This window comes from Populus euphratica, unplaced genomic scaffold, assembly GCF_000495115.2.
Source record: "Populus euphratica unplaced genomic scaffold, PopEup_1.0 scaffold25.1, whole genome shotgun sequence".
Taxonomy (NCBI): Eukaryota; Viridiplantae; Streptophyta; class Magnoliopsida; order Malpighiales; family Salicaceae; genus Populus; species Populus euphratica.
This window is the reverse complement of record NW_011499851.1, coordinates 2,473,783-2,486,095: the sequence shown is the minus strand read 5'-3', so window position 1 is coordinate 2,486,095 and position 12,313 is coordinate 2,473,783. Positions and strand designations below refer to the sequence as shown.

General features: G+C 31.7%; 1 protein-coding gene across 1 annotated transcript; it reads left to right on the top strand.

Moving 5' to 3' along the window:
• The first annotated feature begins 6,681 nt into the window (after positions 1-6,681).
• Positions 6,682-11,904, top strand: LOC105121581 (putative DNA-binding protein ESCAROLA). The gene is made up of 5 exons (XM_011020285.1): positions 6,682-7,508; positions 7,590-7,645; positions 8,386-8,517; positions 10,952-11,113; positions 11,302-11,904. The coding sequence occupies exons 1-5, from the start codon at positions 6,983-6,985 to the stop codon at positions 11,569-11,571; spliced, it is 1,146 nt and encodes a 381-aa protein (XP_011018587.1). The 5' UTR covers positions 6,682-6,982; the 3' UTR covers positions 11,572-11,904.
• Positions 11,905-12,313: the final 409 nt, after the last annotated feature.

The following is a 12,313-nucleotide window of genomic DNA, read 5'->3' as shown; positions in this document are numbered from 1 at the left end:
TATGAATCTTAATTTCTAATCAAACCAAGTTAATCTATCAAACTTGCATCCCATGTCATGAATTCCATTGGGTTTAATAATTTTTCTTACTGAATTATTTTTTATTTTATTATATGATAATTAAAATATATGTTTGCAAAATTAAATGTCAATCCAATGACAAATCATTTGTTTAATATTGTAATAACCTCATCCAAAATAAACTAAAATAGATTATGAAGTACAATTCTCAACTAACCCTGGCTAACCATCTAAACTTGTAATCCAGGTTATAGTCTCTATTGAATTTAATAACTTTATTTTTTTAACTATTTTTTTAATTATACGACAAAAAATAAACACTTGTAAAATAGAGCATGAACAAAATATCAAGATGTTTATTTGAGATTGTGATAAACCTATAAAAACCAAACCATAATCCATAAAAATTATCCTACACAAGTATGTACCAAAATAAAAACATGCCAAACCACTTAAATAACCAACATAAGAAGCAAACTTGACCTAAAATGAAAATATAAAAGCAAAAGCATGTCCCTTTTTCTTTTTATTGATCATAAACACCTAAAATAAAATAAAAGTAAAAAAAATAGTATAATATAAAAAGTGAAACATGGATGACCCAATATAAAAAGACCAATAATAGAAGCAATTAAAGGACAAAGATGACAAATAAACAATTGTAAAAACGACATCATTAGGAAATAAAAATAAAAAAAAGGAAAAAAAAAAGCTTGAAAGAACGACTAAGTAAACCACTCATAGGTTCAATGACCCTCGTAAAGGTTAATCAATAACGAACATCAATATTGTTGAGACAAGTTAAACAAACTTAATAAAAAATAACATCAAAATGAGCAACAACTAAAAAACATATATTAAATAAGGATACTTTAGCTTATCAATAAAACAACATATCAATGACTCAATATTGTTAAAGTATGAACAAAAACATTATTGATGACATGCAATATTTTTCATGAAAAAATATTTTATATTTCATAGGAAAAAAGCTAACCAAATACATTAATCCATGATATAACCATCATTGAGCACTAAATCCCTCAATGAAACCAATTAAAACCACCAATCTATGATGCATCACAAAGAAAAAAAACTCATTCACTTAGACAATTGCATGTTACAATGACCATCTAACAAAGAAACTTTAAAAAAAAAAAACAAGAAGAAGTATGCCAAACCTTAAAAACAATCTAATAAGAAACCAAAGTTATCTCTAAGTGAACTGATAAAAATATAACCTTATATATTCTTATTTAAAGAAAACAAACATAAAAACAAGGAAAAAAAAAGAAAAAGCAATAACAACCAGACATTATAAGCAATGAAAATCTTAAATATTAGAAAAACAATTAAGGTTGACAAAATCAACAACAATAGAAGTAAAATAAATAATAAGATAATAAAAAAACTATAAAAAAAAACCAACTAAAGACCATGCATCATATTCAATTATGCTTTACAAGTCTAACCATACATAAATATTGATAACTGAAAGGAAACCTGTATACTGAAATAAAAAAACACAGCATCATAATGAATATATAAAAAGAAGTAGACAATAAAAAAAAATATATAAAAAAACATAACAATTAAAAAGAAGAAAAATGAAATAGAATGCACCCTAGCCATCATAAAAAAAAATACCAAGAAAAAACATAGAAAAAAAGTGAAGAGAAAGAGAGACAAATAAAACCCATGCGAGAAGTCCAAAAAATAATCTATCATATACCCTCTTATAAAAACCAATATGAAATAAATAAAAAGTCCAAGGCTAAAATTGATTGAACCCACCTAAAAAGCCTAACCAAATCAAGTTTGAAATGACATGAAAGACGAAGAAGTGACTCCACTAAATATATAAACAAAAAGCAAACAAAATCAAAATAATTATAAAGACTTATTTAGTTCCATACAAATGAAAACAAAATAGGATCAAGATAGACATAACAAGAGGTAATAAAAAAAGATTGTTACAAAACAATTCTACATCGAATCCCACTTAAAACCCAATATCTCTCCTCACACAAAGAATTGATCAAAGACCTACCAAGTAGATTATGCATTTATTGAACAATAATGGCATTGCACCAATTTTACAAAGACATAATCCAACCATATTGCTAAATAGAAGGGAAGATAAAACTTAGGAAATCCAAATGAAGCCATCTACCAGCTGCTATAAACCAAATAAAAATAGAACAAAAAAAATCCAAGCTAAACCACTTATTAGGGAAGCCAAATGAATTAATAAGTAAGGCATGAAATAGAATAAAATAACGTCATTCGACAGCTCTCTCTCTTTTGGATTAACAATGACTACAACAACATAAATAATATTTTCAAATTTTTATCAAATTCTCATGAAGCTACATAATAATAATAAAAAAAAAGCATCAAACAAACAAGCCTAATTGAACAAAAAGAAGTAGGTTTGTCAAGAAAACGAGTTTCACACTTAAGATCAAGCTTTATCTCTTAATCATACCATTCACCTTTTATTAGGAGGTAAGTCTAAGTTGGCTTCCATCATATTGTTAAACTACTTTTCTTGTTAGTGCTTTTTAAGATATAACAACTTCTTATTCTGCAAAGAGCCCTAATAATACATAGCAATGTCCCCCCTGTTTAATGTTGTCACATTCTTTATATATGTATGGTCCTTTCATTCAAGAATTCCTTATGCATTAACGGTTTTAAACTTTCCAATAAGTTAGTGCTATATTTATTTTTATTAGGAATTGATGATCTTTGTTGCACCCGAATATCGCAGTGGCCTTAAAAATTTATCTTTGGAAAGAATGGATTTCTGGCATCCTATTCTTTGATGGGAAATTGTCTTGTTCAAGGAGTCACCACCTAGTATTATAGTTACAAGGAACTCTAACTGGTCAACAGAGATTCTATGGTACGAGACTGCTTACACAAAAGGAAAGATATTATCACCCATTGAGTGTCCTGCCTATGGCAGGCTGCATTATTGATTTTTGTCATAAATTACTAATGTTTTGTTGGTTTACGCTATAATGGTTTACATGTAATATTCTTGACTCTCTGCTAGTGAATATTTAACTACATATATTTTTAACTTTGACATTAGTAAATATTACATAGATATAAAAACAAAATACATTTAAATCAGTATTTTTATTTTTGACTTTGGCGTTAGTGAATAAACAAATAAAATAAATTTATTTTTACATATGCACAAAATTTTTTATTTTTGTTGTAGCTAAAATAAAAATAAAATTCAATAAAATAAAATAAATTTACGTCAATATTTTTATCTTTAACTTTGGCGTCAATCAATAAACCAATAAATTTATTTTATTTTATTTTTGCATGCATTTCTTGAAGAAAAACAATAAATTTGTATTTGTATTTGTATTTTCTATTTACACATATACACATCTTTGTTTTTTTAATATTTATTTATTTATTGTTGGGTTGGGCCTAGCGTAGCCCATATAGTCTAGCCAGCCAGAAAAACAATAAATTACCTTCGCATAGGGTTCTTGCTACATGCACTCAATTTGAAGACGAAAAAATTGGAGAAATGACATACTTGCTTCTAGAAACAGAGAAAAAGCTTGCAGAACGATGGTGCCTCTTACCTGCTTGAGATCTTTCTTTCTACTTTCCCTTTTGCTCCTATGCCCACTATCTGCTTTCGTCCTTCAACAGATTTGAGATGATGAAAGAATGAACAATGAAGATGTTGGTTTATTATGGATGTTGATTGTTGAGTCTTCTTTTGTTTTTTTTGTTGCAGGGATAAAACAATGGTAGGGACAATCCTTGTTTGTATGTATGCTGCCCCTTTTCTCCCCTACTCTTTGCATGTTTTTTTATTTTTCAATTTCTACGTGTTGCTCTGTGTTTTTTTTTGTTTTTTCTTTTTCTGGGTTTTTTCTTGGGTTTCCTAGGTTGGTTCTTTTTCTCTCTGTGTATTCTTTTTTTCTTTCTTCTTGTTTTCTTCTTCGATTTCTCCTTGTGTTTGATTCCTTGTTTTGTTGCCTCTGGTTCTGGAGGTTGGTTGCTAAAGACTGTGAAGACGATGATCAATGTCAGTTCTCGTCTCTGCGCTTTTGTTTGTTGGTTTTTTCTCTGAGTTTTTTTTTTGTTTTTATGGGTTTCTTTTTTGTTTTCTCCCCCCTGTTCTGCTATGTTTATATAACGATCAAGCTGCTTGCTCCTCAATCAATCTTGCCTTTGCAGAACTATTATTCAATCCATTAACAAGATCATGGGCAAGAGACGTGATCCACGATTGAATCAGATTTGTTGTAGATTTTTAGCTCCCCTATTGAATCGGGATAAAGAAAACAAACGCGGATGTTCCACCCAACAATGGTGTTGTTTCATCAAAAATGGACATTTTTATTTTGACCCTTGATTTTTGAAAATTTAACAATTGGATCTCTAAGTAATTAAAAATTTCTTTTAATTTTTCCATTGGATTAATTTCAACTGAATCCCTAAATTATAACATTGTTTACAAAATAGTTCTTAATTTCTGGATTGTTCAATTTGGTCCTTAATTAAATTTTTAACTTTTAATTCTTTCAAAATTATCCTTGGAAAAATTCGTTAAAATTCCAAAAATAAACTCGCAATTTCACTATATTGCTTAGTCTTTTAATTTCTTGAAATTTTGCTTCTAATCAACCCACAACTCTAGTATTTCTTTAATCAAACTCATAATTTTTTTAATTAATTAAATCAAAACTTAACTAAGTCCTTAAACTTATCAATTTTTTAATTAAACACCTAATTTATTAATTAAACTAATTCAAAATTTTAATTAAAGTCTCTATCAAATTTAATAATTCCATCATCAAACTTTACATTTTATGTTGTCTTAACCCTATTATCAAATATATTTTTATCCATTTATTTTTTTATTATTTATTCAAAAATTAGGTTATGGTCATCTTTTAACATTACCTTTAAATTGATGGCTAGTTGATACAAACACCTTTTAATATATGCTAAAATCAAATTTGAATGTTTTGCAATTTGATTCAACAAGAATTTACTTTGGAGAACGAAAGTTATATACAATAATCACTCTCACCCTACGCCTATAAAGAGATGTGAACGAGTAGTATAAAATTACAAAGAAATTTATTAATCATTCAGAGAGCTTGTAAGTTCAATCAAAAACTTGGTACGAGAATCACTCACCTACACAAAAATAGTAAGAATGTTGGAATTTTTTAATTAAAAAATAGTCTTCTCTCAAAAAAGTCTATAAAAGTTATACTAAAATAAATCCTAAGTCTATAGGATATTCTTAATGAATACGGATAAATCTAATAAACAACAACAACAACAACAACAATCCAATTAGTCCAAATTTAAAAAAAGACCCTAATATCTCTAATGTCTAATAATAACTAAAAAATAAACAACTAATTTAAATAAGACTAATTTCCTTTCTGTAATTTATTAGTAAAATCAAAATCTAAATTCAAACATAAGGTTATCTCTTGTATTAATGAATTAAAAGACATGGCATGTATTATTTGAAAGCTATGGATGTATATTTTTCATTGCAATTGAATAGCATTAAAATTTTTTTTGTAGCTTTATTTATAACCAAAACAATAATGAAATGTTAAAGCTAGCATATTTAAATCTTTTTATTTCAATTTTTTTATAGTATCTAAATGTCCATCTATAAGCTCTTCTTGAACATTATTTAATATCTTCTTGGAGTCTATCTTAATATATGTATCTTAAAAAAGTCAATTGAAAGCCTTTTTGAATCTCTTAACGCCTAAGTCTTATCACTAAATCATCTAAAACCTTTAATGCATCTTTAGTGTTAATTGAATCGCAATACTATTCCAAGATGTTGAACAATTAGCTTATAGATATAGAGAAGTCACACAAACAACAAAACTAGCTCTTGAGATAGATAAACAATAAACATTGCTCTAATCTACATTATATTGTCTTTGATTGCATAATATTTTTACCAACATTTTTAGATTTCTTTGTAATATATGAATCTTGTTGTTGAACAAAAAGAAAAACATTTCATTTACCAAAATGACATGTTAGTATCACATTCATAATTTAGTAGAAAACCAAAACTTAGGCTCTGTTTGGTATTGCGGTGCGAATGAGCATTTAAAAGAAATGATTTTTTTTAGATCATTTTTCTTTAGTATTTTTGGATTATTATAATTTACTGATGTTAAAAATAATTTTTTTAAAAAGAAAAATATATTATTTTGATATATTTTCAGTGAAAAAACACTTTGAAAAAGCAACCATTATCATAATATTAAACATTAGCTAAAGATAGGTTATTGTGGAGGCATTTCAAGTGATTTTTAGATTTTAAAGTATTTAAGATAGTGTTTGACATTATAATAATGATTTTTTTTTCAAATTATTTTTTGTTTGGAAATATATTAAAATAATATATTTTTTAAAATTTATTTTTATCATTAACATATTAAAAAAATTTAAAATATAAAAAAATATTTTTAAAACATGATAACACCAAAAAAAAATTCTTTTAATACCTATCCATCTCCTTTGAAATTTGAAAAAAAAAATCAATAAAGATAAAAAGAAAAAAAAATCCTTTGAAAATTTGAAAAAACATAAAGAAAGAAAGAAAGAAATTTACCGATGGGCAACCAGTGAAGAGACAGAGAGCACTTTAAAACCCTAAAATCCAAAACCCTACTTTTCAGCTTCACTCTATTTTTTTTTTCATCTCCATCTGGACAGTCTGCGCACGCTCTCCCTCTCTCTCTCTCTCTCTCCCCCTCCAAAGTGTGAGGTTCCATTTTCTAACTTGTACTTGGTTTGTGGTCGCTGCAGTAGATATCTCACACCCACCAGACCATCACACCTCTCTAAATTCCCTATTTTTTGTTCACATTTCCCACTGTCCAAGAAGAAAGAGAGAACCCACATTTTTTTCAAAAAAAAAAAACATATGGACTCGAGAGAACCGCCACCGCCACAGCCACAGCCACCACCACAACAACTACAGCCACCGCATGCACCACCACCACCACCACAATCACAATCAAACATGATTCCGGGCCCTATCTCCTCCTATCCAGCAACCGCTTCTCCTCACCTGATCAACAACCGCAGTATCTCTCCTCAGAATGCTGGTGGTGGTGGTGGCTTCCCCTTCAATCCGATGTCAGCCCAGCGGCTGCAATCCAAGTCTGAAGGTGCTTTTGATGGATCGTCGCCCACATCTTCTTCAGGGATGAGGTTTAGAATAGAGCCCGCCAAGAAGAAGCGCGGGAGGCCCAGGAAGTACACACCTGATGGTAACATTGCCTTGGGTTTGTCACCCACCCCCATTCATTCAGGAATGTCGGCTGGTCAAGCCGATTCTAGTGGTGGAGCCGGAAGCGGTGTCCTGCCTGATGTGGCATCTGAGCATCCCTCTAAAAAGCATAGAGGAAGGCCGCCAGGTTCTGGGAAGAAGCAGCTTGATGCCTTAGGTAATTGTGTGCAAATTTGTTGAATTTTTGTTGAAATGTATGCTTGTGTTTTGAAAGAATTTTTGTTTTCTTGTTGGACAGGTGGGACTGGAGGCGTAGGGTTTACACCGCATGTCATTACGGTGAAAGCAGGAGAGGTATGTATCTGTGCAGCTTTTTAATTTATGTTTTGGATGCAATGCTTTTTTATCATGTTTGTTAGAATAAAAATGCAGCAAGTGTGACAAATATGGTCTTTTGTGTCTTGTCCTTGATTAGTTAGATTATATTTTATAGCTCAGGATCAAAGCATTTTAGTTTGGGGACAGTTCAAGACTCCCGTGCTTTTAAATTCAACCGTGTTTAAAACTATCAATCAACAGATAAGGTTACTTTATTCTCTGGTGCCTATTTTTGGTTATCACACCACATCCAAAGTACTTGCCTTCTGCTGAAAGGAGAGCTTTGAACAGCATATTTTAAATTTCTTGCAAGCAAGATAAATCACTGGACGTGGGTTTATTTCCCATGTGAGTTGCTCAAATTTCAGCATGTTCATCCTCAAATTTTCATTGTCATTCTGATTCTTTTTTTTTTTGGTGAAAATAAGTGCACCTTAATGTAGTTTGATGACCTGCAATTACAATTCTTGTAGCTAAATGAAATATTGTTTAAATTAGCACCACATTATCTTTTTTTATTCAATTGTTGACATGCCTCATAGATCTCAATGAATAACTGTTTTCCCCAACTTTCTTATTCTTCTTCTTTTTTTCCCTGAAAATAAAAGTGAGGATGTGTTGGTGGAGAGGTGGTTATGAAGGTTCTGTTATCCCTCTTCAAACGGGATATTGAAAGTATGTTGAGTCATCAAATAGTGTCCCCTTCATTGTTACAGGACATTGCATCAAAGATTATGGCTTTTTCACAGCAAGGCCCACGGACAGTTTGTATTCTCTCTGCAAATGGTGCCATCTGCAATGTTACACTTCGCCAACCAGCAATGTCTGGTGGTTCTGTGACATATGAGGTACTTTTGATGTCTATAAAATCTCCTTTACTCTTGAGAAGAATTTGTTTCTAACAATATAGATGATTCAGGTATAATATGGCTGTCAAGTGCCCCTTTCCATTGCTATAATTTAATCTCAAATACCCCTGACATCTTTGTTCCTTATTAGAACCAGCTGGGTGCTTTGCTGTGTTTATATTTAGATGTCCTTGGCAGCCTTACTTGCACACCTCCTCACATCATTCATGTGGGACTAGCTACTGAGCTTGTTAGAGTTCATACAATGCGTCTTGTGTGCCTGTGTGTGTGTGTTTGTCCTAAATAGATAGTATAATTAGGAGCTGGAAACCAAGGTTTGGAAAGTCTTTTGGTCAAAGTTTGCTGGGTCTCCTCGATTGCAAATTTATTTATGAAATAGTACACAAGTATTAGTCTCAGTGAAGTTGAACTTGGGCTATGAATAGTGTTGCTCTTAATTTATAGGAAATATCAAAAATCTTTTCTTGCAAAAAAAGAGTGTATGCATTGAACTTGTTTAAGCATCCTGCTTCATTTTTGCCATGGGACATGTTCTTAAAATATGCCAAGGTTATAGCCGTTTCTAGGTCACCTTTCATGAATCCATTTTTGCCAAGGCAGTAATGGGTATACCATATTTTTAAATGAGCTTCCCCAAGAAATCTTCCAAAAATGGCATCTTTGAACTTGGACTTTTGAATGGTGCTGTTCTTGTTTTATGGGAAATACTAAAAGTCTTTTCGTGCAGGAAAGAGTGTATGCATTGAACTTGTGTAATCGTACTACTTCATATTTTGGCACAGGTCATTTTGTGAAATATGTCAAGGTTATGGCCTTTTCTCAGTCATCATTCTACATCTGTTTATATTATTGAGCTTGACGTCCCCAAGAAATCTTCCGAGAACGAAATCGATTCTGTATCTTTGAGACCATATGTCCCATTCCCACCACATTTTAGCCGAACAGATTATTTCCTCATTCACCAGCATCAAAGAGTAGAATCAGAACTAAGAAAATCTGTAACCTGGGTCTTGAATTGATTTTTTTTCCCAAGAAATTCTAGTGTTTTAAAAATACTGTTGTTGATGATGGGGACACCAAACATTTGTATTGGGCTAATGTTGTGCTTTCTAGACATGCAATAACTTTGCATTTTATATGCTTCAGTAAGATGCAAATGATTTACTCCATGTAAATGTGTCATTCCCCTCCTATTGGAATGCTTGGAGGGTGTGGCTGCAACAGATAAAGCTACCTCAAAATAAATCTAAACTTAGCTGAAGGGAAGCTGAATCAGTTAGGGCATGGAGGCGTACTTTCCACCCATAGATGTGCTTGTTATTCTGAGAATTAGAATTCTGTGGCTGTGTTTATGGATGCCTTTTTTATTCTTAAGTTAAAAAAAACTGTGGAATTAAGTCAAGAAGCAAAAAGATGGTGTTGATCCAAATTATTAAGAAGTACATGCTTTCTAATTGTGGCTGTGCACGTGAATGACATTTGTTAGGCTAGATGAGCGTGCCTAGTTGCTAGCTGATATACATAATATCGATGTGCCAAAAGTTACTTTCATCATCTATGGAATTTAAGCAACTTAGCTGTATTCTTCATGGAAACTAGGGAGAAATTGGAAGCTATTACCAAGTCAACAGGTTTAGGGTTTTCGCCTTTTTTAATATGACATGATTCCTCATCTAAGAGGTTACTGCCACTACCTGTTTGGTTTACTTGTAAATTTCTTTTGTGGTAACACGCTGAAATCATTTTACCTTTGTGTACCAAATGGTTCGTTGAACTAAAAGTTGATTGCAGAAGTCCTTCACCATAAATTCAAGGAAGTCAAGGCCCTTTGGTAAATATGCACTTCTGGCATGTGTTTAGAAAGATCTAATGACAAATATTGCATCCTCAAAGTTATGAACTGCAAGAAAACTTCTCCTTATTAAATCTATGCTCCTAAATGATTATTATTTTGACATCATCTTCTGTTTTGCTGACTATTAGCTCCTGATGAGTCATAGTAAAGGACATATGTCAGACCATTCTTTAGCATGAAAAAATTGAGCGATGCGCCATTTTTTCAGAAGTATATGCTCGAAACCCTCATTTGAAGTTTCATCTTATAAGCAATCTATATTGTGAAAACACGAGATTCTGAGATTTATGTGACTGCTCAATCCCTTTACTTCACCACCCAGTTAATTGGGAATTCTGGATCTGATTTAGATGTCAAATCCTGTCTTTTTACTGCTATCATCAGCAATTGCATCTTTCTAGATTTGTGCTTCTGAATATGCAATTGGAGGTTGGTGGGGTGTGGACGTTTTATGCTTTTAATCAATTTCTCCTTCCCCCAAATTTATTTTTCATGATTTCAATATTTCCCTCTTGTGGTCATGCTGACATTTCTGTGCCTTCTGACATTTCTTTTCAGGGCCGCTTTGAAATCATTTCTCTATCAGGTTCCTTCTTGCTTTCTGAAAGTAATGGTAGTCGGAGCAGAACTGGTGGTTTGAGTGTGTCGCTGGCTGGATCAGATGGTCGGGTTTTGGGTGGGGGAGTTGCTGGAATGCTAACGGCAGCTTCTGCTGTACAGGTATTCACCCTGCCAACATCTGTCTTTATTCACACGGCCATCATTTGTCTTTTCAGGTGGCTGTAATACACTGCTAGATGGTCATCAATTACCATTTGAGCATCAGGGAACCTTTGATATGTGAAAGCTTGACAGAAATATTGTTGTGTTTGATCTATAATTCAACTGGATTCCTTGTTTCTTGCTAGGTAATTTTGGGCAGCTTCATTGCAGATGGGAAAAAATCAAAATCAAAAGCATTAAAATCTGGACCTTCCTCAACACCCCCACCCCAGATGTTGAATTTTGGCGCTCCACTAACCACAGTTAGCCCTCCCTCTCGAGGGGGCTCTAGTGAGTCTTCAGATGAGAATGGTGGCAGTCCTGTTAATCGGACTCCTGGAATTTATGGTAACCCTAGCCAACCCATTCATAATATGCAGATGTACCAACTATGGGGCGGCCAAAATCCAGAGTGAAAATGCTTCCCACTCAGCAATACTGTGCTTAGGACCACTGACCTGGTAGTCCTTGCATGGTATATTCAAGTCAAATCCTAATCCTAACATGTGCGATTGAATACAAAGCATGGATGAGATCCTCTTTAGTGTAGTTCAGATTTTTTTTTTCTTCAGTAGTTTTTATTAATTTCTTCCCAGTTTCTCACTGATTTAGACACAGCCATGGCTGCCCTAGGAACGTCTTAATTCTGCTTGTTGTCTAGTTGTGTTACTTCTGATGTATTTCTCCAGAAAAGTTATGATTATAACGGATGTCTTCAAAAAAGATTGGATTGGGATTTTTGTTGTCTATGCTTATTTTTCTGGTTCAGTGTTTTTGGTACTGCGATAATTGTTATTGTGATAGTTGTTGTAATTCTGCGATAATTGTTATTGTGATAGTTGTTGTAATTGTGGTTTAAAAAATATTGTTTTATAAAAAGTATTTTTAACTAATATTGATTTGAAAAAATAGGTGTTTGGTTAAAACTGTGGTTGAAATTCAGGTTGAATAAAAAATAATTTAATGTGTTTAGTTAAAAATATTTTTAAAATTAAAGTTATAAAATAATTTTAAAAAATATATATTAATATTGATGATTTTTAATTTAAATATTATAGATTTAATTATTGTTATTACATTAAGAAATAAATAATATTTTTTATGAAATATTTTTTATTATTTTATTAAATTATTTATAATTTCATCATGTATAAAATA